Source organism: Elaeis guineensis, chromosome 4 (assembly GCF_000442705.2).
Source record: "Elaeis guineensis isolate ETL-2024a chromosome 4, EG11, whole genome shotgun sequence".
Taxonomy (NCBI): domain Eukaryota; kingdom Viridiplantae; phylum Streptophyta; class Magnoliopsida; order Arecales; family Arecaceae; genus Elaeis; species Elaeis guineensis.
The window spans coordinates 22,548,499-22,575,024 of NC_025996.2; the positions used below are offsets into that span (position 1 = coordinate 22,548,499).

The 26,526-nt window shown below is 35.7% G+C and overlaps 1 protein-coding gene across 1 annotated transcript in view; it reads left to right on the forward strand.

Annotated features, from left to right (window-relative positions):
- LOC105043379 (DNA-directed RNA polymerase IV subunit 1) overlaps positions 1-26,526 on the forward strand; it is a 42,398-nt gene that overhangs the window by 10,751 nt on the left and 5,121 nt on the right. The window contains 19 exon segments of the mRNA XM_019850036.3: positions 685-876; positions 1,464-1,508; positions 1,590-1,817; positions 4,255-4,410; positions 4,560-4,697; positions 5,493-5,781; positions 5,784-6,183; positions 6,185-6,336; positions 6,339-6,407; positions 6,410-7,377; positions 8,320-8,489; positions 8,589-8,655; positions 8,752-8,870; positions 9,876-10,018; positions 19,840-20,078; positions 20,165-20,338; positions 20,427-20,564; positions 22,606-22,908; positions 22,911-23,005. Of these exon segments, the coding sequence (XP_019705595.2) occupies positions 685-876; positions 1,464-1,508; positions 1,590-1,817; positions 4,255-4,410; positions 4,560-4,697; positions 5,493-5,781; positions 5,784-6,183; positions 6,185-6,336; positions 6,339-6,407; positions 6,410-7,377; positions 8,320-8,489; positions 8,589-8,655; positions 8,752-8,870; positions 9,876-10,018; positions 19,840-20,078; positions 20,165-20,338; positions 20,427-20,564; positions 22,606-22,908; positions 22,911-23,005 (4,085 nt within the window).

Below are 26,526 nucleotides of genomic sequence, written 5' to 3' on the forward strand. Positions count from 1 at the left end.
CCCTGTTTCGGCTTCAGATAAACACAGGCGCACCGCCTTGCAGGTGGACCCGGGCTTGGTTGGGCCGGGCCTCATCTTCGTAGGTCCAGTCTAGATGTGTTGCTCATATTTATAAAATAAAACTGATTCGTTCATGTAGTGATCACTCTTGCAACATTAAAGGAGAAGCTGGATGTGAGATGTGGAAGGATGACAACTGGAGCACTAAACTGGTTTGGTGATGATTGAGTGGAAAATAATGGTCATATAGAAGTTTCTACTTGGAACTGACTTAAATCTTAGAGGGACCCTATTTATTAATATAAAAGCATTCATCTTAATGGTATCCCTGGGGTATTTATTAATATTGGCCTTTTTTTCAATGACTTGATAATTGCATATTTTTTGGTGAAGCTTTTCTTTGCTCCTTAAGGGCCATTGCTTGGTGCAGTGGTAAAGGGTCTGGGCTGACAAGTGCAATGGCACAGGCTTGAGTCTTGGGGCAGCCCATGCTAGAAGAAAGGGCTAAAGGTTTGGTCTGGTTATGACAAACAAAACTTTGACTGGCACCTTGATTGAATTTAAGAACATGGAATCATTTATCATTTTTTTTAGTATGATGAATTGAAATATTTGAACTTATAGTTTAGTCTAGCCCTTGGAGAATCTTTGAGCTCTGCCATTAATGTTCATGCATATTTACAGGACTCATTTGATTTAGAAACTTGGGAGAAATTCATTGGAGAAGATCACGTTTCAGAGGCTTTTGGCAAAACTATCGCTGCTGTCAAGAGAAAGGTTTTGAAGTTATGCAAGTCCAAAGTGTCATTTTCTCCTCAAAGTGTTATACAGCATGTTAAAAAGGTCTACTTGAAAAATTGTTTGGAGGTCAGAAAGGTAATTTATTTGCTATTTGGATTCATGGAAGTCTCATCAGGAGAATTTTTTACCATATTTTGACTAAGTTCTATGGATGCTTCCATTCTTTGGTCTCTAACTATTTGTAGTTCACTAAACTTAATCCACACCATTTCCAATTTTGCATACTTTTATGCTTGTTGATTTCTATTATATGATATGACTAACCAAATTAGAGCTAGTAAGTAAAACCTCTATACTTATATTTCATGAAAACCTTCTTGATTCTGGAATGGTTTGACTGAATAACGTTTATTTTATTATTATTATTATTATTATTATTTTTACTTCAATTACAAAGACACGATCCTCCCCAATGTTTCTCTCATATTTAGGTATCTCAAATGAGGCAATTTAATTTGTTGACTCTTGAATGTTTAGCAGTATATTGAATTAGAGATCTGATGTCTAATTTTTTTCCTTTTTCTTTCTTTGGCATACAATTCGATGTCTCATCTTTCACTGAACATTGAATTACTTTTCTGTTGGAATCTTTTCATTTACTGTACAATTGCATGTTGATAATGATGGCTTTCCTCTTTATTGCATGTACTGCATGGTCAAAGAAATGGGCAAAAACGGATGCTCAAGCAACTTGTAAATATTGTGCTGTAAGTCCAGTGGACTTTTGTTTTCTGAACTAAATAAATTTGTGGAATTAATTATGGAAAAGATGCTAATTTTCTTAACAGAGGAATGCAACTAATTGGTACCCTGCTGTGAAGTTTAAGTTATTTTCCAAGGACATGTTAGGGAAGAAAAGCCTTTCAATAATAGCAGAAGTCAATGAAAAGCTACCAAAGAAATTTCAAAATAAAAGTCTGTGCGATGTACTGCCACAAGACTTTTGGAGCTTTGTCCCTTCATTTTCACAGCAGCAAGAATCAAATGCTAACAGGATCACTGTGTCACCATATCAGGTAAATCTTTCTTGCCAATTTAATATAAAAATAATTCCATGCTATTCTTCCTTATCAAATTTTTGCCCAGAGTTTTGTTTATCTAGCTTTTTTTGCAACTAGTTATTTCTGATTCATGGAGTTTCATGTTAAGCTTTCTAGTATATAATTGGTTAATACAACCAAATCTTCACATTGAAGGATCCCGCTGACTTTTTATGCTTGTACATTTCAAACCTGGGCCAGTCATGTACGTTTTAAAAGTGCATTCCAATGTTATTTTTTTTTTTTTTTGTAACCGTGTGATATTGGTTTGGTGCTACACTTCAAGGAGTTGGAACAGCCTAGAAAAATAAGCTGAATTTTCAAAGTCTAAACAGATGAATAATTTATGAGTCAGTGAAATTCGAAAATTTTCCATTATCTTATTTGCTTGTAACTAAGCTTGTGTTCTGTAATTTTCAATTAGGGATTTAATATAAAGTTTAAACTGGTGGAAAATTGTTAAATGTGTTATGGCGGTTTGAGAGTCTAGGTGGTCCTTTGATTGCAGAGATTCAGTGCATGAATGTGTTGATTTCTTTAAAATTCACTTCTTTCTGGTTGTGAAACTTTTTCATTTTTTTTGGACAAATTTGTGTTATCATTTTTTTGAGAATTGGAATACAAGGGAGAAACAGAATATTCACAGAAAATTACAGGAAAAATGGAAGGCTGTGTTGTCCATATGTCGAACAGCAAGGATCTTCTCTACCAAGATAAAGATTATAAAAGTTACAAAGTAGCAATGTGGCCTTTACTTTATCAATCTTACATTTCTCCATGGCCGAATGGGTAAATTGGCCTTCAAGAATTAGAGCAAAGGTGCTGATGATGCATGAGCCCTTTGTTGTGCGTGTGACATAATAAATTCTAATCTTTGTTAGATGATATATCTGGATGCCTGATCCTTTTGACGAACTTGATTGATGATCGCACTGATAATTCTTTTGGCCTTTGGGAGTGCAAGGTTAAGACTAAGGCTAGCTTGACAGGAAAAGCAGGGAAGCCATGTAAGCTAAGTTTTATCGGCTCATTATGGTTTTTCAAATTTTTGTCATTGGGTCATGAAAGTGTTCTCTTTCCTGATTGCTAAGAACTAGCGAAGTAGTGTTGTTTGTCAATCATGCTTTGTTGATCATGGGGTATGAATGCAGATGGATTATATTTTTTTAGATCCAAACTTGGATTTCTTCTGATATGGGTTTGTAATTTGGGCATGGATACAACTTAATTCATGATTCAGATTTGGTTTGCCATAAAGATCCAGAGAGTCAACTTGATGCTTTTGGTTTCAAATAAGAATAAGAAGACTGTTAAGGGTGTAAAAAATACTATTTTAATCCTTAATAATCATATCCTACCTAATATGATCTGATGATGCTCGGAATAAGGAGTGTGGTTGACTGACTGAACAGCAATATATTTGGAAGCAGGGGCAGCACATATTGGACCTAAAATCTCCTTTGTCCTTAATTTTTCACTTTTTTCACATGGGACATCAGGTTCTCTGTTAGGAAAAACATTGATTGGGATATTTTAAGCACCAATGTTCGGTTGGTACCTAAAATCAAAATATTAATGATGCATTTTTCATGCAGATCATTTGACCTTTTTTCCCATCCAGTGGTAATTTTTGGATTTTTTTTTTTTTGACCATTTGGATTCCTATTAAAATGATATGATTGAACATTAAGCCTCCATTTTGTGAAATCTAAATTTTATTCTATCTGCCTTTTCCTGTTAGGACAGCTAATGCTGGCGATTGTCACGGCTGCTAATTTATTCCAGGTTATACCTACCAGACTGCACCAGTCTGTAGTGAGTGTACCATACCATGCTGGAAGGAAACCAGTATGGTAGGGGCTTGATATGATATCATACTGACACTTGGCATGAATGTTGTTCTGACTGACACCCTTACTGTGTATCAGTATAGGAGCACATGGTACCATGTCATACTTTGCCAATAAAGTATTGGTATGGCACCTGATAGATTTATTCTGAAAGTATCCTGTTCAGCACTGATTTGGTCAAATAATGGCAATTATTTTCACTATAATGGTAAATAATGTTGCCAAGGAGATCTGATATTATTTGATATCTGCATTGTTGAATCCTTGCTAGAAACCGACATTTTAGTTCCAAGCTAGCCAAAAAGTTTTGAGTGTAATCCTGATGGTGGGATTTGTTTAAACATCAATCTTGAAAGATTGTTGATTTGTCTGCTGGTTTTACATTTAATATATTTTGAACAATTTGATAATTATTTAAAGATTCAAATGTTATGAAATGTGTTACTTTTCTCCGTAATATACTCTTGTCCAATGGAGATTTTAATTGAAATGGTATTATTTTTCATTTTTGAATTTCACATTTGTGCTCTAATTCCATTTCACCCTCTTATTTTTTTTTTCAGGCATTTTGCTTATTGAAAGAACTTGATCCAGAATTTATTAAACAGTTTGCCTTAAGGCGAGATGTGCTATTTCTTTCTTATCTTCCAGTAGCTCCAAATTGCCATCGTGTGGTGGAAACATCATATGTTCATGCTGATGGCCCACAGTTATCTTTTGTAAGTTGGTTCTGTTTCGTGGACCTCTCTGTTTCTGCATGTACATAATGTATACCTGTATAAATTATTGAGATATCAAGTATCTCACTCTTTCTTTTATATGGTTGTTGTTGTGATCATGTTATGCTTTATGTTTCATATGGAAGCAGGATGAACGTACTAAAGCTTATAAAAGGCTAGTTGACATAAGCAGGAAGATCGAGGAGTTTAGGCAGCATCAGCAGTTTGTTCCTCTTGCAACATCATTTATTACAAACCGAGTGCTGGACTGCCTAAATGTGTCTAAGGCAAGCAAAATAACTGTGTGTGTGTACATGTGCATGGATGGTAAAAGTGCAATACATTGTTGTGCATATATCTGTGTGCATGTGTTTTATATTTCATATTATAAACTAGAATGCATGTATCATGCATCTCATGTTTTGTTACTTTAAGGATTGAAGGGCTGTACCATCCATGTGTTGAATTCCTACGGTCAGTGAAAAACATCGACATTCTAATCGTCTACCTCTCTTCATGTATATGCTTGTTAGGCTTTGTAAATGTGATTGTTATTAGAGGTCAAAGATAAGAAGGCTGTTGTTTGTTTTTATAACATAAATAAAAGGATTATGTAGTCATTGTGATTCTTGGAGGTGTTCATGATGGAGGTGTTCTTGGAATAAATGAAGCTCATAAGTGTTGCTTGTATGTCATGCTTGAAATAATTATATTAGGTTGTTTTGTAGGCATGCTGATTCTTGATTAGTTGTTTCATGCAATCATTAATTTTGCGTGAAGGTCTGCATATTCTGTGCATGGTAGATATAGCATTTATGCCTTTTGATCTATTTGAAGGCATCATACATGTATGATACATGAAGAAAAGCCAAGTGGAGCCATTCTTCTTGAAATAAATGATGCTTGTAAAGCATTGCCTTGTATGCCCTTGAGATTATTATATTAGGTTGTTTTGGTCACACTGAGATAAGTGTGATATTTATGCACATCTGCATTTGTGTAAATACATATGTTACACATGATTTAATATATGAAGGTACATATCTGCAAGCATGCTACCAGTAAGTTCGCTTTTGTTACAGCTACGTACTCGTAATTCTTCAAATGGAGATTCTTCTTGTTTATCTGGATTGAAATGGCTGAAAGACGTTGTTCTAAGCAAGAGGTCAGACAACGCATTCCGCATGACCATGATTGGTGATCCAAAAATAAAATTGGGTCAAATAGGCATTCCATTTGACTTATCTCAAAATCTGTGTGTCAGTGAGCATGTTAATGCCTACAATTTGGAAAAACTAAACATGAGTTGCAATCTGCATCTGCTTACAAATGAAGAACTCCATACTAGAAGCAAGGGCCGACTAACTTCTGTAAGAAATCAAATCAACTTCAAATTGGTGATACAATTTATAGACCCTTGGAAAATGGTGATCTCATTCTGGTAAACAGGCCACCATCTGTGCATCAACATTCCTTAATTGCATTGTCGGCAAAGATCCTGCCCATTCAATCTGTTGTTTCAATAAACCCTTTATGCTGTGCTCCTTTATTGGGAGATTTTGATGGAGACTGCCTCCATGGATATGTACCACAGTCTGTCCATTGTAGAGTGGAGCTTGGGGAGCTGGTTAGTTTAGACCACCAGTTGTTAAATGCACAAGATGGTCGTAGCCTGGTTTCCTTGAGCCATGATAGCTTAACTGCTGCACATTTGCTAACAAGCAACATAGTCTTTTTGAACAAGTTTGAGATGCAGCAGTTGGAAATGCTTTGTTTCACGGTTACCGTTTCCTTCGATTATTAAAGCTCCAACCACTCGATTTCCTCTCTGGACTGGCCAGCAATTATTCAGCATGGTTCTTCCACCTGCCATGGATTTCAGCATGGGTCCAAATAAGATTCAAATCAGTAAGGGTGAAGTTCTTTCAATTCTGGAGTATCGTCTTGGCTACAGAATACTACTTCTAGTATATTTTCTAGCATGTTCAAATGTTATGGCGAAAAGCTCTTGATTTTCTTTTTTCTGCTCAGGAAGTTCTATGTGAATATCTAACAACAAGAGGATTAAGTGTTTCTTTAGGTGATGTTTACTTGTCTTCAGACCTATATTCCCGAAGGAAGATGACTGATGAAGTGTTCTATGGGTTGGAAGAAGCAGAAGATGCTTGCCATATCAAACAAATAATGTTGGACCCTGAAATGGAGTTTCTTTTCAAGAGTCATGATGGAACTTACAGGAATCTGTACAATTATGCAAGAAATCGAAAACACATAAGCCAGTTCTCCATTGCTGCATTTAGGGATGTCTTTTACGATCTGCAAAATGTCATACATCAATATATAAGCAGGGATAATTCGATGTTGGCTATGATACATGCAGGAAGCAAGGGCAGCTTGTCAAAATTAGTCCAGCAAGGTGCATGCCTAGGTCTACAACTTCCATCAAGTCCATTGCCCTTTAGAATTCCTCGGAGGCTTTCTTGTGTTTCATGGAATGCTCAGAAGAAATCAGAGCATGGCATACCTCAGGATGTGGCTGAATGTGCCGGGGGGCAGAATTCTTATGCTGTGGTTAAAGCTTCTTTTCTTGATGGTCTGAACCCATTAGAATGTTTTGTGCATGCAATAACAGGTCGATCCAATATGTTTAGTGAGAATGCAGAACTTCCAGGAATGTTGACAAGGAAGCTAATGTTTTACATGAGAGATTTGTACGCTGCTTATGATGGAACAGTTAGAAGTACGTATGGACAGCAACTTGTGCAGTTTTCTTATAATATACCTGGGAAATCATCCGGTGAAGAAGGTGATTCTTGTATGACATATGGTGAAAATGATGCAGAAAATAATAGTCTAGGTGGTCAACCAGTTGGTTCATGGGCTGCTTGTGCCATTTCAGAAGCAGCATATGGAGCTCTAGATCACCCGATGAATAGTCTGGAATCTTCCCCTTTGATGAACTTAAAGGTTGTTTTGCTATCTGATCTGTGTTTTACTTATTATGGCAGCTATATAGTTACAACTTTATAGATCTTGAGTGGCGTTTTCTTGGTAAAGAATGGTTTATGTGCAATTACTTTTTACTCCTTTTATGGTATCTAACATGACTTTTTAATTTTCATGATGTAGTCTGGTAAGAAATATGTTTTTCTTGTTCTGGTTAGTTTTTGATGCTGTTGTGCCTTATTTGCTTCACTAGAGTAATAGATGCTAGTATACTGTATCATGCAGTGGTTATTCTCTCATTTTTGAATTCCTAAGTCCTAACACAAACATATAGTGGTTATTCATTGTCTAACACGCGCATTGCACTAAAATATGCATTGTGGAATAACTCACTCTTTTGCTGATGAGTACTCAAATAAGTACTAATATAATTTTGATATTCAAAAATCAGATAGCTTTAAACCCCCCGCTGCACGGTTGGTTATATAACATGTAGCTCTTTGTTAGATCTATTATTGCAACTGTTTATGAGGAGGTTTTTCTGGCAAATACTCCATGACTATGATTATGAAAGGTGCATATCAATCCTGAGTATCTGATGAAAATATGTTCAGATTTTGTTTGTAATGATGGATAAAGATTGTACTCTGTGATCATTGTGGCTGCATTATGCTATTGCATCTTTGGTTGTCACATGAGATTTTACAATGTGGATCATTCATGGCACTACAAATTCATGAGAAATCTTTCCTGCATAAATTAGTCATTATGTTGATTTCACATTGTGGTAAATAAATTACATAAGTTTTTTCTTAATCCATTAAGTCAGTAATACCATATTTATCATGGTCATTTCCTGTTTCCTACTAGTTTGATGACTAAATTTAAGACTCTGCTGTCAAACCTGTCACTACTAATCTAATTTTAATGTGTTCTGACTGAATTTTGAATTTGACTATACAGAAGGTGTTAGATTGTGGTAAGACTAAAGCATCTATGGATAAATCTGCATCTATCTTCCTGTCGAAAGGACTTAAAAAACAACGATATGGTTTTGAGTATGGAGCATTGGAAGTTAAGAATCATCTTGACAGAGTTCTTTTTTCTGATTTGGTTACCACCATCTTGATTTTGTTAGTATATCTTCATCTTCCATCATTCTCTTATCGATACTCTGGATATCATTAACCTGTAAAATGTAATTTTGTTTATGGATATTGTGTTGATGTTAGTTATGCCGGGCTTGATGTTCAAGGGACAAAGTTCAGTCCATGGATTACACATTTTCATGTGAGCAAGGTAATGAGGATGCTGGAGTTTATTTTGCAATGTATCTGAACAGCATACGTTCTGGTTTCTATTTGATGTATGTATTTTGTGTTTGCCCTTTTTCAGGAAAGGATGATGAGGAAAAGATTAAGAGCACAGACCATCATAGATCAGCTTTCCGGAAATTATAATTTTGTGAGAGAAACTGTTGGAACAGAGCTTCCAGTACTGCATATTTCAAGCAAGTAAGAGTCCCTTATAAGCATGTATGACTAATTTATTCTTCCATGTTATGTGTGGCTAACTGTTCAGATTTTTTTTATGAATTATGAATAATTCAAAATGAACTGAACAAGGCCGTGGTCATTGGACAGCATGAACCCAAAACATAATATGCAATGCAAATAAAGATGCACCTGATATCTTGAACAATCATGTTCCGTTTGATCTGTACAATAAACTGCATTTGTGCAGTTTTAAATTTGTAAGTATGGAGCATTTGTGATTATCCTTTGGATTTGGATAGTATCAACATGCCAGTTGAAGTCATATACCATCTTTAAACATTGAAAAAAATCTGCTAGTTGAATAGTGTGGACATTGCAATATTTATTGGCTGCAGTTGTTTTTTTTTTCCTTAGCTTTTTTATGCTAAAACATATGGATAGATGCAGCTACTTATGTACACAGACATACACATATCCTTGGATTGTTTAGCAAAACAGTTATTTTCCCTGCCTATCTGTATATTTGCATTAGAACAAAGTCTTTTATCCTGCAAACTATGCCTTGATTATAAAAGTTTGCTATTAAAAATCCTCCTTGTCTTTTGTTCATTCAGCTAATTGTTCCCTATTATTATACAGCTCAATAATTGCAATATTTTTTAATGTCTTGTTAAGATTCAAAATCCAAACGTGACAGCAAATAGTTCATAAATTCCATGCTGTCTACGACTTTGGCACATCACAACATTTATTGCAATTCTTTATCAGACTCCTGATATCATGCTTTTCCAAATTCACAACTTAAATGGACTTGAAGTATGTTTGTACATTTTTTTTCCCCAAGTTTTTTGTTATCTAGTTTATCGTGCATTTAAGATACTGCAATACAGAAAAAAAAATTCTCATTTTAACTGTATGCCATATTTTTTAAAAAAAATTCATCTATACTATATACTAGTCTAACACTGGTTTAGTGTTTATTGCTTTTTTATTTGTATGTTTTGAAACATGACTTTGTTGCAGGGATTGTTCATTAATTGATATCCAGAATGAACATGATGAGACATTTTGTGTTACGGTTTTGGTTGATGCTCCCAAGTCGGACATACAATTGGATACCATAAGAGATGTGATTATACCGCTTCTTCTTGAGACACTCATAAAAGGTTATAATTTTGTCTAGTGTGCTATTCTATAGCTGCTTCATGATACAATTCTAAACTTTTCAAAAGATGGCATTTCTCTTATGATTATACTTCTGCTTTGTCATAAAAATATCTTAAGTTGGGTTTTATTTCCTAGTAATAAGTGCATTGGAATTTTTCAGTTGCTGGCCTTGATGAATCGAGTACAAAAAAATTTCTTTAAGACTTTTCATCATTGGAGAAGAATGAGAGGTAGAAAATGTGTGGTGCCACTGTCAGTTACTGGCATCCTATATGTCTAAACAAAATCTAGCATCTAACATCTAACTGGTTTGAGCTGGTAAAAAGGCAAATATGTTGATCCAAATTAGATGTAATCAGTCCATTCATACCTTTCTTTGCTCCTTTATTTTTTGTTTTATATAACTTAATGGCTGTAATTTTGTGCATGCTATTTTCAGCCATTTATTGCATTCATGGTATATTGTGCTTCATTGTCACTCCATATGCTTTCACTTCACGATCTAATTTTACTGTTAACATCTTTCATGCATTTCCATTTTATATGAAGTGTTTCTGATTCCCATGTTTTAATTATGGCCTATTTTCTGTGCTGATTATTACATCAAGTTGACTGGTTCATGGTACTTTTGCTTGAGAATTTTTAATTCTGTACCATTTTAAAGTTTAAGGGGATTTGATAAGTTGGAAGCAAGGTACATTATATCAACACCGAGTACCGTATGGGTACTGTTTTGCTTGATATGTTTAGGACAGCCCCTTTTCTCACACACAGCCATGGAATGGAACTGCTTGAAACCGGGTGGTATGGGTTGCTACAACACATAACCGGGCGGCACCGGTTGCTTCTACACAGCATGGGCCAATTAGGCCCTTACAATCATACAATGTATCAAACCCTGGATTGTGTTGGTAGCTTACTACTATTATACCAAGTATTTTGATTGATGCTTTGAGTGCCCAGATTTAATTGGACAGAGAATCTCAGAATGATATTCACTAATGCCTATCTAAAAAAGTTGCCTTAATCTAGATCTGTAATCATCTGTGATGCTGAGATCAGTATTTCACCTTGTTTTGAAACAACAGAGTATGTTGTGTGGCTCCACACTCAAGTGGCCAAAGAGTCAAACACTTGCTAAACTGTCTTGGTAACCTTTCCTTGAGGTTGTGATGTGGGAGCGTCCTTTGGGTTCATTGCGTAGTTAACAAAAATCGAATAGTCCAAGTTTTTCTATTTTATTTAGCTTAGAAATTGTTTAGGTATGATTTAGCTATTTTGTTTCTTTTAGTAATTTATGTATTTGAATAGGAAATTAACTAGGAGTTATTGTCCACATCACTGTAGGCAAACATTACGTGCTGTAGTAACCATGATCTTTTGGAGTCCTAGTAAGAGTCAAATTGGTTTAAGAGTTAATGGGATTTCGAGGGGATTTTTTTTTTCTATATTTGTCGGAGTCCTCGATGACTCAAACTAGGAGATTGGTAGGCTATACGGAGTCTAGAAGGGCTACTGAAAAAATATAGTATGCTGAATCAAGATTTGTGGACTCGGTATGGAACCCGTGGCGGTTGTCGATCTGTACGGTACTGTATCTTACTGATCCGTACCATACTGTACCATTAATAAAAAAAATCAAAAAATCCCACCTAAAAGAAAAAAAAAAAAAAAAAAGAAAATCAGGCCGAACTGTACCGAACTGTCCGGCATCGGGTGGTTTGGGCTGATACCATACCGAACCGATCAGTTCGGTCCGGTTCAGGCCATTTTTCAAAAATCCGGCCTGAACCGGACCGTTCCCCGCCTGTATGGTATGGTACTGGGTGTACCGGTCGGTTCGGGCCGGTATGGAATACCATGTGCTGAATTTTATGAAGGAATAGAAAAATTCTTTTGACCAAAGTTCGGCCATCTCCTTTTTGCTCTTCCTCTCTCTCATACTTTGTCACCCATCTTTTTGTATTGTTCTCTCTTCTTCCTCCCTATTTGTATTTTACTATTTTTGTTCTATTTGTTGTTGACTATTGATGTTGCTTAATTTTACATCAGATTTTTGTCAACAAATTTTGAATCTCCATATTATGATTTATTTGATTAATATATCAATCTGTATATTCTAAGATCTATATTGATTCTCTCTTGGTGTTTTGCTGCATTTCACAAATATCTATGCTCAATATTTACTATAATCTGTTTTTAAATCTACAACAGGCCTTCTAATTAAGCCCTACATTCCTTGTTTCCTTTTTCTATTAGCTCTTCACTCAAAAACCCTAGACATAATCTTTTGCACTACCATTTCTGATAAATTTGATTCTGTTATTTGTTGTCCTATTTCAAGACTTTGGATGGCTAGCAGTAAAACTGTTTTACATCCGAAACTATCCTCTCTCGGTCCTCTCATGCAATGCAAGCCAATGATAAATAGTCCTGCATCATCAGTATTAGAGATGAAGGATCCTAACTTGTCTTCTTTCTTTCTTGATCTTCTCTCTATTTACCTATTATTTCTTTCGCTTCTGTTATAATCATGAATGAGGGCTTGAGCAAGAATTGCTGAATTGTCCATACTGGGTGGTTAATGGTGTATCCAAATGGACCGATCAGGTGCTGGGATAGTTGGGCCATCTGATTCGGTTCCACTTTAGAACCAGCTTGAACCATTTGGTTCCGCAGTTCAGCCTATTTTGGAACTGAAGCTGGTTTAGGCATTATAAAACTCTCCTTTCAGCTCTTCCCTCTCTCCCGATTCTTCTCTCTTGATAGTGATTCCTTTCCTCTCTCATGAGTTGCGAGTTGTGATTTCTATTGTTGCTGCCACCATCGTCAACAACAATGGGGTTAATGTTCCATCGCTGCCATGACCTCTCTTTCCAGCCACCATCTTGCTGCCACTGTAGATGATGAGGATAGGTATTGTGCCTGGAGACCGCAAATCAATGGTCATTGGTCGGAGGTACGCTGTCTAATCAATGGTCATTGGTTGGAAGTATGCCTATCCCTCCCTTCCTACATTCCCTCCCTCCTTTCTTTGCTTGGTTCCAGCACATCTCAGGTTGATATGGTGGTACATATTGGTACCTTATTGAACTGGTAACTGGCTGGTACAACCCTCGGTACTAGTTCGGCAAACTTTGGACTTGAGTTCTAGAATTGGTTATCTTCATGAGCATGTCAAATATGAGATTATCCTTTTTTTGATCAAAAATAAGTTGGCATCTTTCAATAATGATATGATGTCAATGAATGCTACAGGCAGGCAATTGTGGTAGCAATAGGTTGGAAAGCTTCATGAGATTGAACCACATAGCGAGTCATGCAGTTGAAAAATCATTGCAAGAAGAGCCTATAATTGGGGTTTCATCTCATGGAGAACCTATCATAGGGGATTCATCATACAAAGATGTTGTAGTTGAAGATTTGTTGATTGAAAAAACTGCAGATGCTGATTTTTCAGGTATTTTGACTAAACAATGAAGTCAATACTGGTACCAGGACCTATACCAGTTGCTTGGTGGTACGGCATTATAATGTGCTGTTCCATTTGCATACCAACAAAGGGAGATTCGGCGATGGAGAGGGAGAAGGTGGGAGAGGAGGGGGGGGGGTTCGAAAGCCCTCTCCTTAGACTTTTTGTAGGGGCTGTAGGGGTTGCCTGTATTCTGAAACAAACTAGGATCTCAACCCTTTTTTTTTTTTTGTGATTTTTTAAGTGAAATCAGCAATTTAGGATGGAACCTCTATTTTGTTTTGAATAGGGGAGCCTCCAACTGTCCCTATAGAGAATTTGAGGAGAGGAAGGCTTTCGAGCCCCCCTCTTCTCTCTCTCTCTCTCTCTCTCTCCCCCTATTTCGCAAGATTTTTTGAATTGAGGGGTGGAACCGTGCTGGTCTTCCTCGGTACGGCTCGATATGCCCCGAACCGAACGGTTTGGGGTGTTACAACATTCCTTGATCTGGAGAGTAGATTATAACAAGGAAGATCTACATGAAGAACATGCATGGCAAGATTGTCCTAAATGCAGTAATAGAGAGAGAAATATGAATTCGTTCCTCATGTGTTTGCCGGACAAGGATCATGATCAAATCATTGATTCACAACTTATTGCCATCAATCAAAGAGCATCTTATAAGCCTAATGGTGACCTGATAGCATGAAATCATATGTGGGCCCCATTATCAAATGTTGAATATTTAATGGTGGATCTGTTCAATCAAAGCATATGTTGTGGGAGCATCCTTTGGGTTCATAGAGTAGTCAACAAAGCTCCGGCAATTCAAGGTTTTCTATTTTATTTGGTTTAGAAATTATTTAGGTCTGATTAATCTATCTTATTTCCTTCAGTAATTTATGTATCTAAATAGGAAAGTTTTTTTTTTTTTTGATGATAGGAAAGTAACTATAACACGAACAGGAGTTACTGTTTGCATCACTATAACACAAACAGTACATGCTACATTAACCATGATCTTTTTGGAGTCCTATTAAGAATCAATTAGTTTGGTAGTTGGTGGTGAGATTTCAAGGGGGTTTTTTCCTTTATGCATTTATGAAAGTCCTAGACTACTTAAACTATGGGATTGCTACAGTATATAAACAATCCAGGGCTATTAAGAAAACTGTAGTACACCAAACTTTATGAAGGAATAGAGAAATCCTTTTGGCCAAATTTAGGTCATCTCCTCTTCTCTCCCGTCTCTTGTACTTCTCCCCCATCTTTTTATTGTTCTCTCTTCTTCTTCTTCTATTTCCACTTTATTATTTTTTTGTTCTATTTATTATTGACTATGGATGCTGCTTAATTTTATATCATATTTCTTTCAGCAAATTATGCATATCGATATTATGATTTATTTGATTAACATATCATATTTGTTTATTCTAAGATTTATATTGGTTCCTCTTTTGGTGTTTTGCTGCATTCTGCAAATTTCTAAGCTCAATATTACTGTAATCTGTTTTAAAATCTACATCGGGCCTTTGAACTAAACTTTGCATTTTTTGTGTTTCTTTTTCCTACCAGCTACTCATTCAAAAACCCAGAAATAGTTTTTTTGCGCTACCACTTGCTGATAAATTCAGTTCTATTATTTGTTGTCCTATTCTCGGGACTTTGGATAGCAAGCAATAAAACTACAGTACACCCTAAATTGTCTTATCGCTAGGTCCTCTTGCAATGCAGGGCAAGCCTAAGTGGTCCTACATCAGGTTGTATGATGCATGGAATGCTTAGCTCGAGGGATAAGACAATAAGTGTTATAATTGCAGCATGGGTTCTATGACTTTCCAGCACTATGAAATAGTGCGAGGGTGTTTTTTTTTTTTTTTGGGGGGGGGGCGGGGGGGGGCGGCGCTTAATGCTTGATATTTAAAAGTACTAGAGGTGCAAGATTGCATTGCAAGATTTGTGATAGTAGTCTTGTTAGCTATTACAACTTACGACAAAGGCCATGCGTTGGAAACATTGAGGTGCACATCCCATTTTATGTGTTGTATAGAATGCTAGGTTTTGTTTACAGGGGAAAAGTTTAGTTTTGATGCCCTAAACTTGATATTTTTCATGGTGATTTTTGGTGATAGATTTTTTGATATCGCATTATTTATATCTCATTGAACCTTTGGCTTTTTGTAACTCTTAGCAAATGCTTCTCTGGACTTGTTTATATTTGCGTGCCTAAACAAGGTGGTCCTCTTCAAGTGTAATTATTCTTTTATAAGCCTTTGTTTCTAGTCATATAATAAAGCACTCCTCATTAGAATATTTATATCATGCTTTCTTCCATTATGTTATTCTATCTTGTTTTGCTTATAGGCAATGTTTGCGATAATAGTTTTGGTAGCCATACAAATAGCATGTTGCGCCTATCACGCCTCAAATCTGAAATATAATACGATTATGCTACCAAGGGATGCTGCGCTCGATAACATTAAGCCAATCAATCATAATCAACTAAAATTCATCATAATTGAAATATGATAAAAGATTCAATTCGATCATTCATCAAGGTGAATAAACCAAGATTGGTTCAGAGATCTAAATCCAAAATCAAATATCAAACCTGTCTCAAATTTATAACAAGTTAACTACAAGTCCATGATTATTAGATAACTAAGTTTCGCTACAAAATTTCCAACTTTGCTACACAGATTTTCAAGCTTGGATCCTTCGTCGTTTCTAACGTTATTCCTCTGTAAAGGAAAAGAAAAGTAAAGAGGTATAAGCTATACACTAGCTCAATAAATAAAACTATGCTTATCGGATCAAGCATAAGTTTTTCCATCATCATGCAACATTTAGAAAATAACAATATTAAAAAATTAAGTATTTCATAAAGCATATAATAAAAGAGTCATAAAGATAATCATACATGCATAAATCATGAACATTTCATAAATATGATGATTTATAAGTTTTTATCATATTTCAAAATATTGCTTAGATACTCGTACTATGGTCACTTTATATCTGTGACAAGATCAGTATTCTTAATCAACAGAGTTCTTATTTCGTATGTCAACTTTATACCCGCCACTAGCTCCGAATGCCGACTTCTCATAACGATTCGTTCATAGGTACATGAGAGGTTTTGAAATCTCTATATCTTTTTTTTTTAAAACATGTATACATAAGTGAAAAAATTATAAAATTCATGCTTCATAAATACGCTATTTTTATAAAACATATTCATGAAATCACTTGTCATAGTAAAACAGATCATATGCATAGAAAACTTGATAATTTGAAAATAAATAAGCAGCGAAAGATCTTACCTCGTTCGCCCTAAATCTTCAGATTTCGTTAGATAAATTTGTTAATCTTATTTAAAATATCAAAAATATGATCAATTTTTATTCGATGAATGCAATAAAATTAAATCATAAGGAAAGAGAATTGTTGTTTGGATGGTCAATCTGTTGTCTGGGTATCAAAGCGATTCGAGGTTGTCTTATCGAGGTCAACTCGAAACTCTATCCTAATGTATGTCTTTCTATAGAGAAAAAGTAGAGAGAGAAAGTGGAGAGAATTTTTATATCTCTCAAAAGAGAAAATCATGATTGAGATCATCAGGTGTCGTATCAGGATGACTCAGTAGGGGTCAACAGTGATCAGATGCTATGAATTTCTGGCAAAGATCATGCTGGGATCTGATCTATTGCATGTATATCAAAGCGATTTTGGATTTTTTGAAAAGATCATCTTAGGTTTATACTAGGGTCTGGATTAGATAGACATAGAGGGGATAGAGAGAGAAACTCTAGAGATATAAGAGAGAACCTTTTTCTCTCTTTTTTTTTCCTTTCTTTTCTTCTTTCTTGGCTGAACAGGGGGCAAAAGGGGTGGTGCTTCATGGCTGGAAGATCAGCAGTGGGCGGTGGTAATGGGTGGCGACACAGGCGGCCAGTGGCGATGGAGCAAGGGACGGCTAGCGGCAAGGGCCGAACGGCAGGAGTCATGGGAAAATATTTCGAAAAACAGGGGATCTGCTTTTTTTTGATGTTTTCTTTGATCATTGGTCAATCATCGATGGCCATGACCTTGGGAAAAGATGGCAGGGAGGTCAGGGGTCGTGATCCAGGGGTATGGCACCAAGGGTGATGGTGGTGCTGGTAGGAAAAAGGAAGAAAACTCAGTCAAATCAGGGGAAAAAAGGGCTTCGCTTTTGGTGGATTTTTCGGTGAATCCGATAGCTGACGGCTGTGTGCAAAGGCATGGGAAGAAGGGAAGAAAGAGAGGAAGAAGGGTCAGGGTTTACCTCGCACTCCGGCGACGTTTCCGACTCTAATTTCCGTCGGCACAATGCTAGAAAATCGGCAAAACAAAGAAAAAAGAGGAAGGAGAGAGGAGGGCGGCTTCATCGTGGATTGCTTTGGAGGGGGAGGGAGAGATTTATAGAAGACTCCCCAGGGTTTTTGGTTGCCCTTAGGTGTCTGGTTTTTAACCAGATTCGATGATGAAGATGACTCCCATCAGGAGTCTTCGTTTCTGTGTTTTGTTTTCTTTTTTTTTTTTTTTTTAATTCGTGCATCTGGTCCAATTGGACCATGTTATCATATGTATAGTATCATTACAGATCGATTCATTATACCGACATCGGTATATTTTTATGCTGAGTGTGGATTTGGTACCAATGTGATACGGTGTTGGTGCAGTATGGGGTGGTATGCACCAGTATAGCAAACCCACTTATAGGCACTTTTTTTTTTCCCAAGTGCAAAAACATTTTGTTACTTTTTTTTTTAAATATTATCGCCATAGATTCATGAACTACCAGAATGGTACCATGGTAGCATATTGTTCCAATAAGAAACTGTTGTTAGTGCAGAACTAAAGACATTGAAAAAAGTTTGTACTTTGTAGCAATAAATGCTGGTTGTACTTGTCCATATCGTTTAATACCAATGGCACCATATCGACCATGTCGATCAATATAGACCTTTTTTTTTTTGATGTTGTTAGTTTCAATTACATACTGTAGGTACCAGAACCGTATGACACCATATTGTTCTTATGGAAAATGATATACGGTTAGGGTTGAAACTGGATCGGATATTGATATATTTATATCCATATTTGTTTTAAACAGATACAATACAAATCGGATATTGAAAGTATGTATATAAATATGGACATAAATCAGATAATTAATTTTTTTTTGACCACAAAATCAAAGATATCATTAAGTGGATGGTAAATCAAATGAATAGTATGTTAATGTGGTTGTATGCTTTTTTTAAAAGTTCTTGAGTGCTATATAAAATTAAATATGGTTACAAAAGAATCGGATATTCGGATATGGATTACTAATTGTCTATCCATATTCATATCCATTTCTCTTTGGAGGATATGGATATGGATACAGATATTAGTTGGATACTCAAATTTCAACCATATCCTGATATATTTGGATGCAAAAATAGATCCGGACAGATATTATCTTGTCCCTTTCACCCCTATATATGGTTCGGTACTGGTATTTAAAAACCTTGGTTCTCAACCATGGGATTAATAATTTTAAAGTCAGTTATTAGATATCTATAACTCTCTAAGCTGTTTCTATTTAGAAACATCATTGTTTTGTCTTGCAATCTCTAGTATATTGTAAATTTGTTTTTACTTTATATTGTTCATTGTTTGAATTTAGATGATGTACATATGGGCAGGGCCTTGTAGCCTCTGATTAGTAGTTGAATTCCTAGAATTTGGCGCCGATAAAGTTCAAAATGCACTCAATCTCACCTAGTCACCTGCATTTTTTCCTAATGCATCCACTGATCCTTCAAATAAGCATCTTGCTTGGACATCAATTGTGGCTCAATCTAAGTTTAATTATCATGATCATGCATGATTCAATGCTTTTACAAATTCTTCTAGTACTTGTAATCCTAATTGCTTGACAGCTTCCCTGTCCACTTTTTTAGTACCCTCAATGCAAAATACTAAACTTTGATCATGCCATTCAAGTTGTAAGTCATCATATTAACTTCATGATTCGCACTTGGTGGCTGGTGCAACACCTCCATAAGTGTTTTTTAGATGTTAGGTTAAAAGTTCCATTTGGCTGCAAGTGGGTCAATGAGTTGCAATGTTGTTTGATTATTACACTTTTTTTTTGGACTCTTGCTTCATATAATTTATAAAATTTAAACTTAAGGTATTGCTTATAGTGAATTTCAAATTTTCTTCTGTTAGAATTCATGTTATAAAATCCATTTCGATTTAATCTTCTTGATTTGCATGCTGTTTTTGTTATCTTCTTTTGAAATTTATATATTCATTTTTGTTTTTTTCTTTTTTGGGTGGGAGAGTGATTTCCAGGATTTTGGGAATTCAAGAAGGTGGAAATACTGTGTGATATTCAGCGTGATTCGCTTGATGGACTTTTTCTGAGAGTTACCATGTCTGAGAAATGTTTGCCTGGAAAGTTCTGGAGCGCCCTTCAAAATGCTTGTATTCCAATAATGGATTTGATTGATTGGGAACAAAGTCATCCAAACAGCATGTATGATATTTTTAGCATTTATGGGATAGATGCTGCATGGAAATACTTTCTAAAAGTAAGTAGCTTGACATTTGTTTTCTTTTCAAAAACTTGTTTTGCTTAACTAAGCGAATGTTTTCATTATATGACACCAACTTGCAGTACTTGAAGTCGGCAACATCTGATATAGGGAGGTGTATGCATGAAGAACATTTGCTTATGGCTGCAGATTGCCTTTCAGTGACTGGTGAATTTCATGGATTAAGCACCAAAGGACTTAAAAAGCAAAGAGATCAAGCATCCATCTCATCTCCATTTACTCTAGCTTGTTTATCTGTGAGTATTAGTTGAAGTTATCACATTCTATATCTCATATTCAACTACTTTTCAACATCATTCATCACATTGTTGGGAGTCTTTGCAGAATCCAGGCAACGGATTTATCAATGCTGCTAAGCAGGGTTCTGTGGATCACCTTTGTGGTACATTAGATGCAATGGCTTGGGGCAAAGAAGCTCCAATCGGGACTGGAGGACCTTTTGAAATCATATATTCGGGAAAGGTATTTATGGTGCTAGTCATATACTGCTCATTACTTATGAAGTGGCATAAGTGAGTATGGCATTCTGTTTCAAAGATGAATAGTGTGTAAATCTATCATTTCCATTCATCATAGATTATTATCCCAGTGCAAGAATTCAGGACTTTCTGTGTGCCTACTAAAATGCTATAATTAATTGAGATGGTTAAATAGATGCGAGAAAATGGCATTACCATTTCGAAATTAAATTGTTAATTTAAAATAAATCCTATACAATTGATCAATAATACTGAGCATCTAGTCTTTCAAGTAAACAAGATAAGAACTCTACAGAAGGACTTCATGAGGCATGCAGGATGAATTTTGACGATATTGTGACTTGCAAAATTATGGCTTGTCAAAGCACTTGTCATTGGGGATGTGGTTTATTTTAGCCTTTTGTTTTCTGACTGTGCAGGATGGATGATTGTGATTGATCTTATTGCACATAGATTATTGTTCTGTTTACAATGGTCAATTGGCAAGACAGCTGCCATGCCAATGCACCTTCCACATGCAACACTGGCACATTATGCCATATGGTAGTGCTTTCAATCAGTGTATCATGATATAGCCATGTGATGGCATGAGCTTCTGCCAATGCATTGCGTAACATGTGACTGTCTAGGAACTCACAAGTTAGATACATTTTGATTTAATTGAACCTGTCCCTTGTATGGATATCATCATACAGAAGTGTTACACATATGGCTAGGCAAAATTGTAATAGATGTAATGGTTACACGTGACTTCTTCGCTTGTGATATATGACCATTTATTACTTGGTCTATTTTTATATCAATCCAGTTCTAACCCTAAATCTGTTGAACTCTACCAATATATGTGATTATGTTGGCTATGCTAGTGATCAGCTCAGGAATTTTCTTCCATGCTATCATAGTGATGCATTAAATATGATATTGTGTAGAATGTAGGAAAAGCTCTTGTAATAATGATGTCAAGTTAAACTTATTTTATGCTGCAACCCTTCATATTAAAAATGAAACTAGATGATAGCTCCTGAGATAGCATACATTTTCTGTTAGTTTTCTTTCATCATTGTAAGTCTGGTTGTAAATTAAGTCGACTTCAGTGAAGTCCTTACATTAAAAACTAATGCTATTCTGATCTTTGAAATATTTGTCAAAATGTCTTCAGGAACACTTCTTTGCTGCATAAAATCAAACATTTGTTGTAATAGAGATTTTGATCCTAATAAATGAATTGATTATTGTTTAGGATTTATCCATTATTGCAGTTATTTTAATAGCTTGTCTTCAGACTGCATTACAAAAGAGTGGGAGGTTTATAAGTTTGTCAGTAATTGCCTAATGAAATTCAAAACATGTTTTCTTCCTCATCTGTAATATTCCTATCTGTGTGGTTATTTTAAACTTGTTTATAAGTTTATAAGCTCCCCATTTCGATTATCTTAAATTTTTCACTGATAAGTTTGGTCTGTCTACCCATCAACTTGTCTTCTAATATAGTTGTTGAAAACTATCAAAGAAATAACTAATAATTGTTAGATAAGCATAAGTACTCGCAATATAGATGTAACACATCCATATGGCTGATTTTGGGAACTTGACTGAGTTGACTCCACTTAAAAGCTTTACTGAGTGTGTAAATTGGATTTCTAAGATTTAGGTTGGATCATTTGCATGCAATTCAGTGATCCAATAATCAATGCAACTAGGATTGCTGCCTATCCATTCCACATTGGGGATCCTTCAGTAGGATCACTGAGTTTCATAACAGTGTCATTTCCATTTCCACTTATGACAGCTTGATAGCCTGTTAGGATATGTTCCAAAAATTTATTGATGACCTAAAAGTTGCTGGCTAGATTTATGTTGCATAACCTGGATATTTGAATGCCCCAGATCACAGTTTGTGTGTAATCTGTAATATTTTTTGGATTTCTCGCTTTCTGCTTGATTTCTGTATCAAATAATTTTTTACATTGATAGCAATATCTATTTTGCTAGATGGCATCTTAGTGTTTCTGATTCTTTTGCAGGTGCATAATTCCCAAAAGAACGAGAATATATATAAAACGTTGATGAACTTTAAAGTTGAGAAGCCTTGGCAAGATGACAATAAATTATGCAGACATGGTGATAAAAATGTCTCCACCAAATGGAAACACAAAAGAATTCTATCCAATGCTGATGCTTCTACTGGAGAGTCAATAGACCAGTTGATTTCTGATGAAGCTTGCATGGGGCAAGGATGTCCATGTGAAAATCCTGTCAACAAATGGGAAAGGCAATCCAAAGGCCATTTAGTGTCTTCCAATGCTGGTTCTAATTCTGACATAAAAACAACTTTGGGATTCAGAAAAGGTCTGCTTTAAGTAGTGCTGGTTCATGGGCTAATATCGTGGATATGTGTTCTAACTTGCGAACAATTTTACACGAGTAAGTTAGCTTTTGATAACTAACTGCCTTCTGTTTTTCTTTTACTTTAGACAGTTCTTTGAAACTATGTTTAGTGCATTACAGTAGCATCTGCCTCACCTCTTTTGATTTCAAAAGAAGGAATTCATGTTATCAGGTTTCTTAATTCAAAGTCTTTATTCCTATTGGACTTGGTTTGCTGTTATTCATTGAATTGAATGAATCAGTTATTTACAAAAAATAGAATGCTAGAAAGAATGTTAGATGTTTACTTAATTGAAATATGCAAAATGAAAGTGCTCCACAGAGAAATAATACTACAATCTAAGATGTTCATTTTTCTTATATTTATGACGATTAACTTAAGTGATTGAGGCCTTATTTTGTCTTCTTGAAGTTGCAGTTTGTTTCGAATCTGGCTTCATCTGTCACATTATGAAAAAGTTGGGGGTGTTTGTGGATCCATCAAAGAAAATTATTATAGTTACTTGTCTTCTTGTGAAATATGTAGATACTGATATTGTAACTGGTTACAATTTCATTGGTCATGTTCTGTCTTGTCATTCTATCACAGATGTTATTTGTTAGAACATATTAACTTATTATGCGAGAAAAATGCTCTAGTCTTTGTTCCTTCTCAAAGTGCCTCTTTTCTTCCTAAAGTGGCTTGTTTCTATGTCTATTTTAAGCTTGCCCTTCTAGGAGTAAGATTTCATGATGCATGTACTGATCACTAAAATGGAGTTATAAAACCCCATGATATAATAGGGCTAGACGCTAACACATTAACATCCAAAAAGGCAACAGCCTCCAACATGGGGAGCATGAGTCATAGAACTATAATAGGGTATGGTAGGCTGTAGAAGATGTTGAATTGCATATGATTTGTTGCCAAATTGTAATATAACAGAGAATTCTACTGCAGCTCACCATGAGTGAGAGAAAAAATCAAGATTGAAGCTATTCTACTTTAGCATTAATAATGGCCTTGATGAAGACACAACCTTGATGTCTGAAGGTGCTTAATATTTTTCTGAGACTATAATGTAAATATATGCTGATTTTGTTAGGCATCATCAATGTATAGTAGCATGACAATGTTTCCACAAATAGGGGTGCTTGGTTTTTGGCAGCACTTATATTGCTAGAGTCAAAGTTTCATATGCCAGTCGAGATTGAATGAATAAGAGGAAGGCTTAAAGGCTTTTTTTGGTCTTCACATAAATTTGTTGCCTTCTAAAAATCTGATGTACACAAAGTAGCACATAAAACTAGTAGTGGAAAGAAAGTATACTTGGAGGCATATGGACTATAACACATGGTCATGTGCCGCTTGTTTTATCTTAATTCTAGATAAATAAAGAAGTCATACTTAATGACCAAAGTCAAAGTGCCTTTATTATGTTTTTGGGAGGGAGAGAGAGAGAGCTGGAGGGGGAGACCTGCCTGATATTCAACCAAAATCAGTCCAAGTCATTGAATTGCCAATTCAACATTGAAGGATGACAGAATGCGAAATTGCTTAGATCATGTGGAAACACTATTAAACCCAAGATGACATGGCCAAAGGCCACATTGGAGGGATATGAAAAGATCTAGGAGGTTAATAAGGTTGGCATATATACCCTGAAAATGTTATAATAAAATAATGATGGGGATATTGAATCTGGTCCAATCTAATTTAGTAGATTGAATCTGCTTTCAATTATGGTAACAAAGGATTATTAAAGGGATTTCTTTTTTCATGTCTGAAAATGTAAGCATCTGTTAGGTTGAAGTGTTTAGGTAATCAAGGCAAATTACTTGATATGATGCTACATTTCTAGGCATACCTACAGCCAAGATCAAAGGAGGAAAGCTAGATTGTGATGCCTACTTTGCTACATGGTGTTTTCCATGTCTTAGAAATAGGCTCCTCTAGGTAAATGAAAAAGTTCAAAAATAGAAATGTAGGCATTTCCCCTTTATCCACCTCTCTGCTTGCCTTAACACTACCCCCTATCTCTGCTCCTTTTGGAGACTGTGACGCCAAACTACTGCTAGAGTAGCTTAAATGTAAGTTGAGAGGGAGAAGAGAGTCTTGGGTAAAGAAATAAAGTCTTAAAATGGTCCTGGCAGGATTAGATGTTTTGCTGGTGGAGAAGAGGATGATCATGTCATGTGTCCGCATTAGAGCTGGAATAGCCTCCAAGTTCCCAGGGGGAGGGTTAAATGGAGCAGTTAGGGCATGGAGTAGGTGAGAAGTTTGAGAGTGGGACTATAATAGAGATAAATTTGGTGTTTTGTTTAAAATTTTATTTGAAAGTATGACAAATCAATCTCCACATGGTGTTCGATTCCAGATTGCAGTAGTCAATTTAAGGGTGTCGGATACCAATTTGGGGAAAAAAGAAAAATCAAGCGTAGCATCCAACTTTTGCTAAGAGGAGACATCAAATAATCAAGTTATGCTGAATTAATGGTGAATGAGCCTAAGCTTGTCAGCATGGTTTGCAATGCTGGTTGGTTCTCTACCAGCACCATGCTAGTACAGGTCAATTCATGGTACTGACACTTTGTATGCCTCTTGTATGAAGTACCATTCACTACTATGGTATGCCTCATGTAGGGTGGTATGGCTCGATAGGATGAATCATGCCTATTAGTGTTTTAAAAGGCAATGTATGAGGTCATGAATGCAGTGACATATGGATGCAGTTCCTGACCACATCATATACCTAAATGCAGCTACCATGTGCAGTTGGGCCACATATGAACCGAATGTTCTTTGATTAACACTGTGTACACATATTACATATGCAGCCTACTTATTATTTATCATTGTATGATTGGATATGTGGACATTTTACATTATGGGACTGCATATCTGGCCACTCGTATGCATGTCTCATGCTAAAATTGCAAGTTCAAGCTAATAGTTCAGGTGGATGTGGGTTTCGAATAGGCCAAAAATGTGCATGTTAATGGTATCGATATATTAATTATGTTGTCATTATTGCTACCAAAAATTAAGTATTTAAGCAGTAAGCACTAATTGTTGGATATTATGCTTATGAATATTGTTATTATTTATAAAATGCTGTCAATGTCATATTGAATGTATCTTATTTATTTTAGGTATTCAGAATCATGATTTGCAATATCGGTTTTGATACTCATATCGATACTTTCTAGTATAGCGTTAGTATGGTTTGATTCATGATACTAACACTCGGTATGCCCCTTGTATTGAGTATCGGTTTGTTATTGGCGTGGTGTGGTTTGAATATAGGGTGGTATGAAGAACTATTTTAAAATACTATATATATGTGCCTACATGATGCATATTGCCACCACCTTTTAAAAGGTTGAAGCATATAGCAATCGAAATATTTATTATTGTTATATCAAGCACAAAGAATTGTTGGCACAGAATGTCTATCGTTGAGAAGAGCATCAAATCAATTTTATGAGGGCCTCTTTACTGTCATTTAGCTTAGCTTTTTCGTTGTCCCATCACTCCCATGGTCCTTCATTAAGAACTTTTTTGGATTCACAGTTGA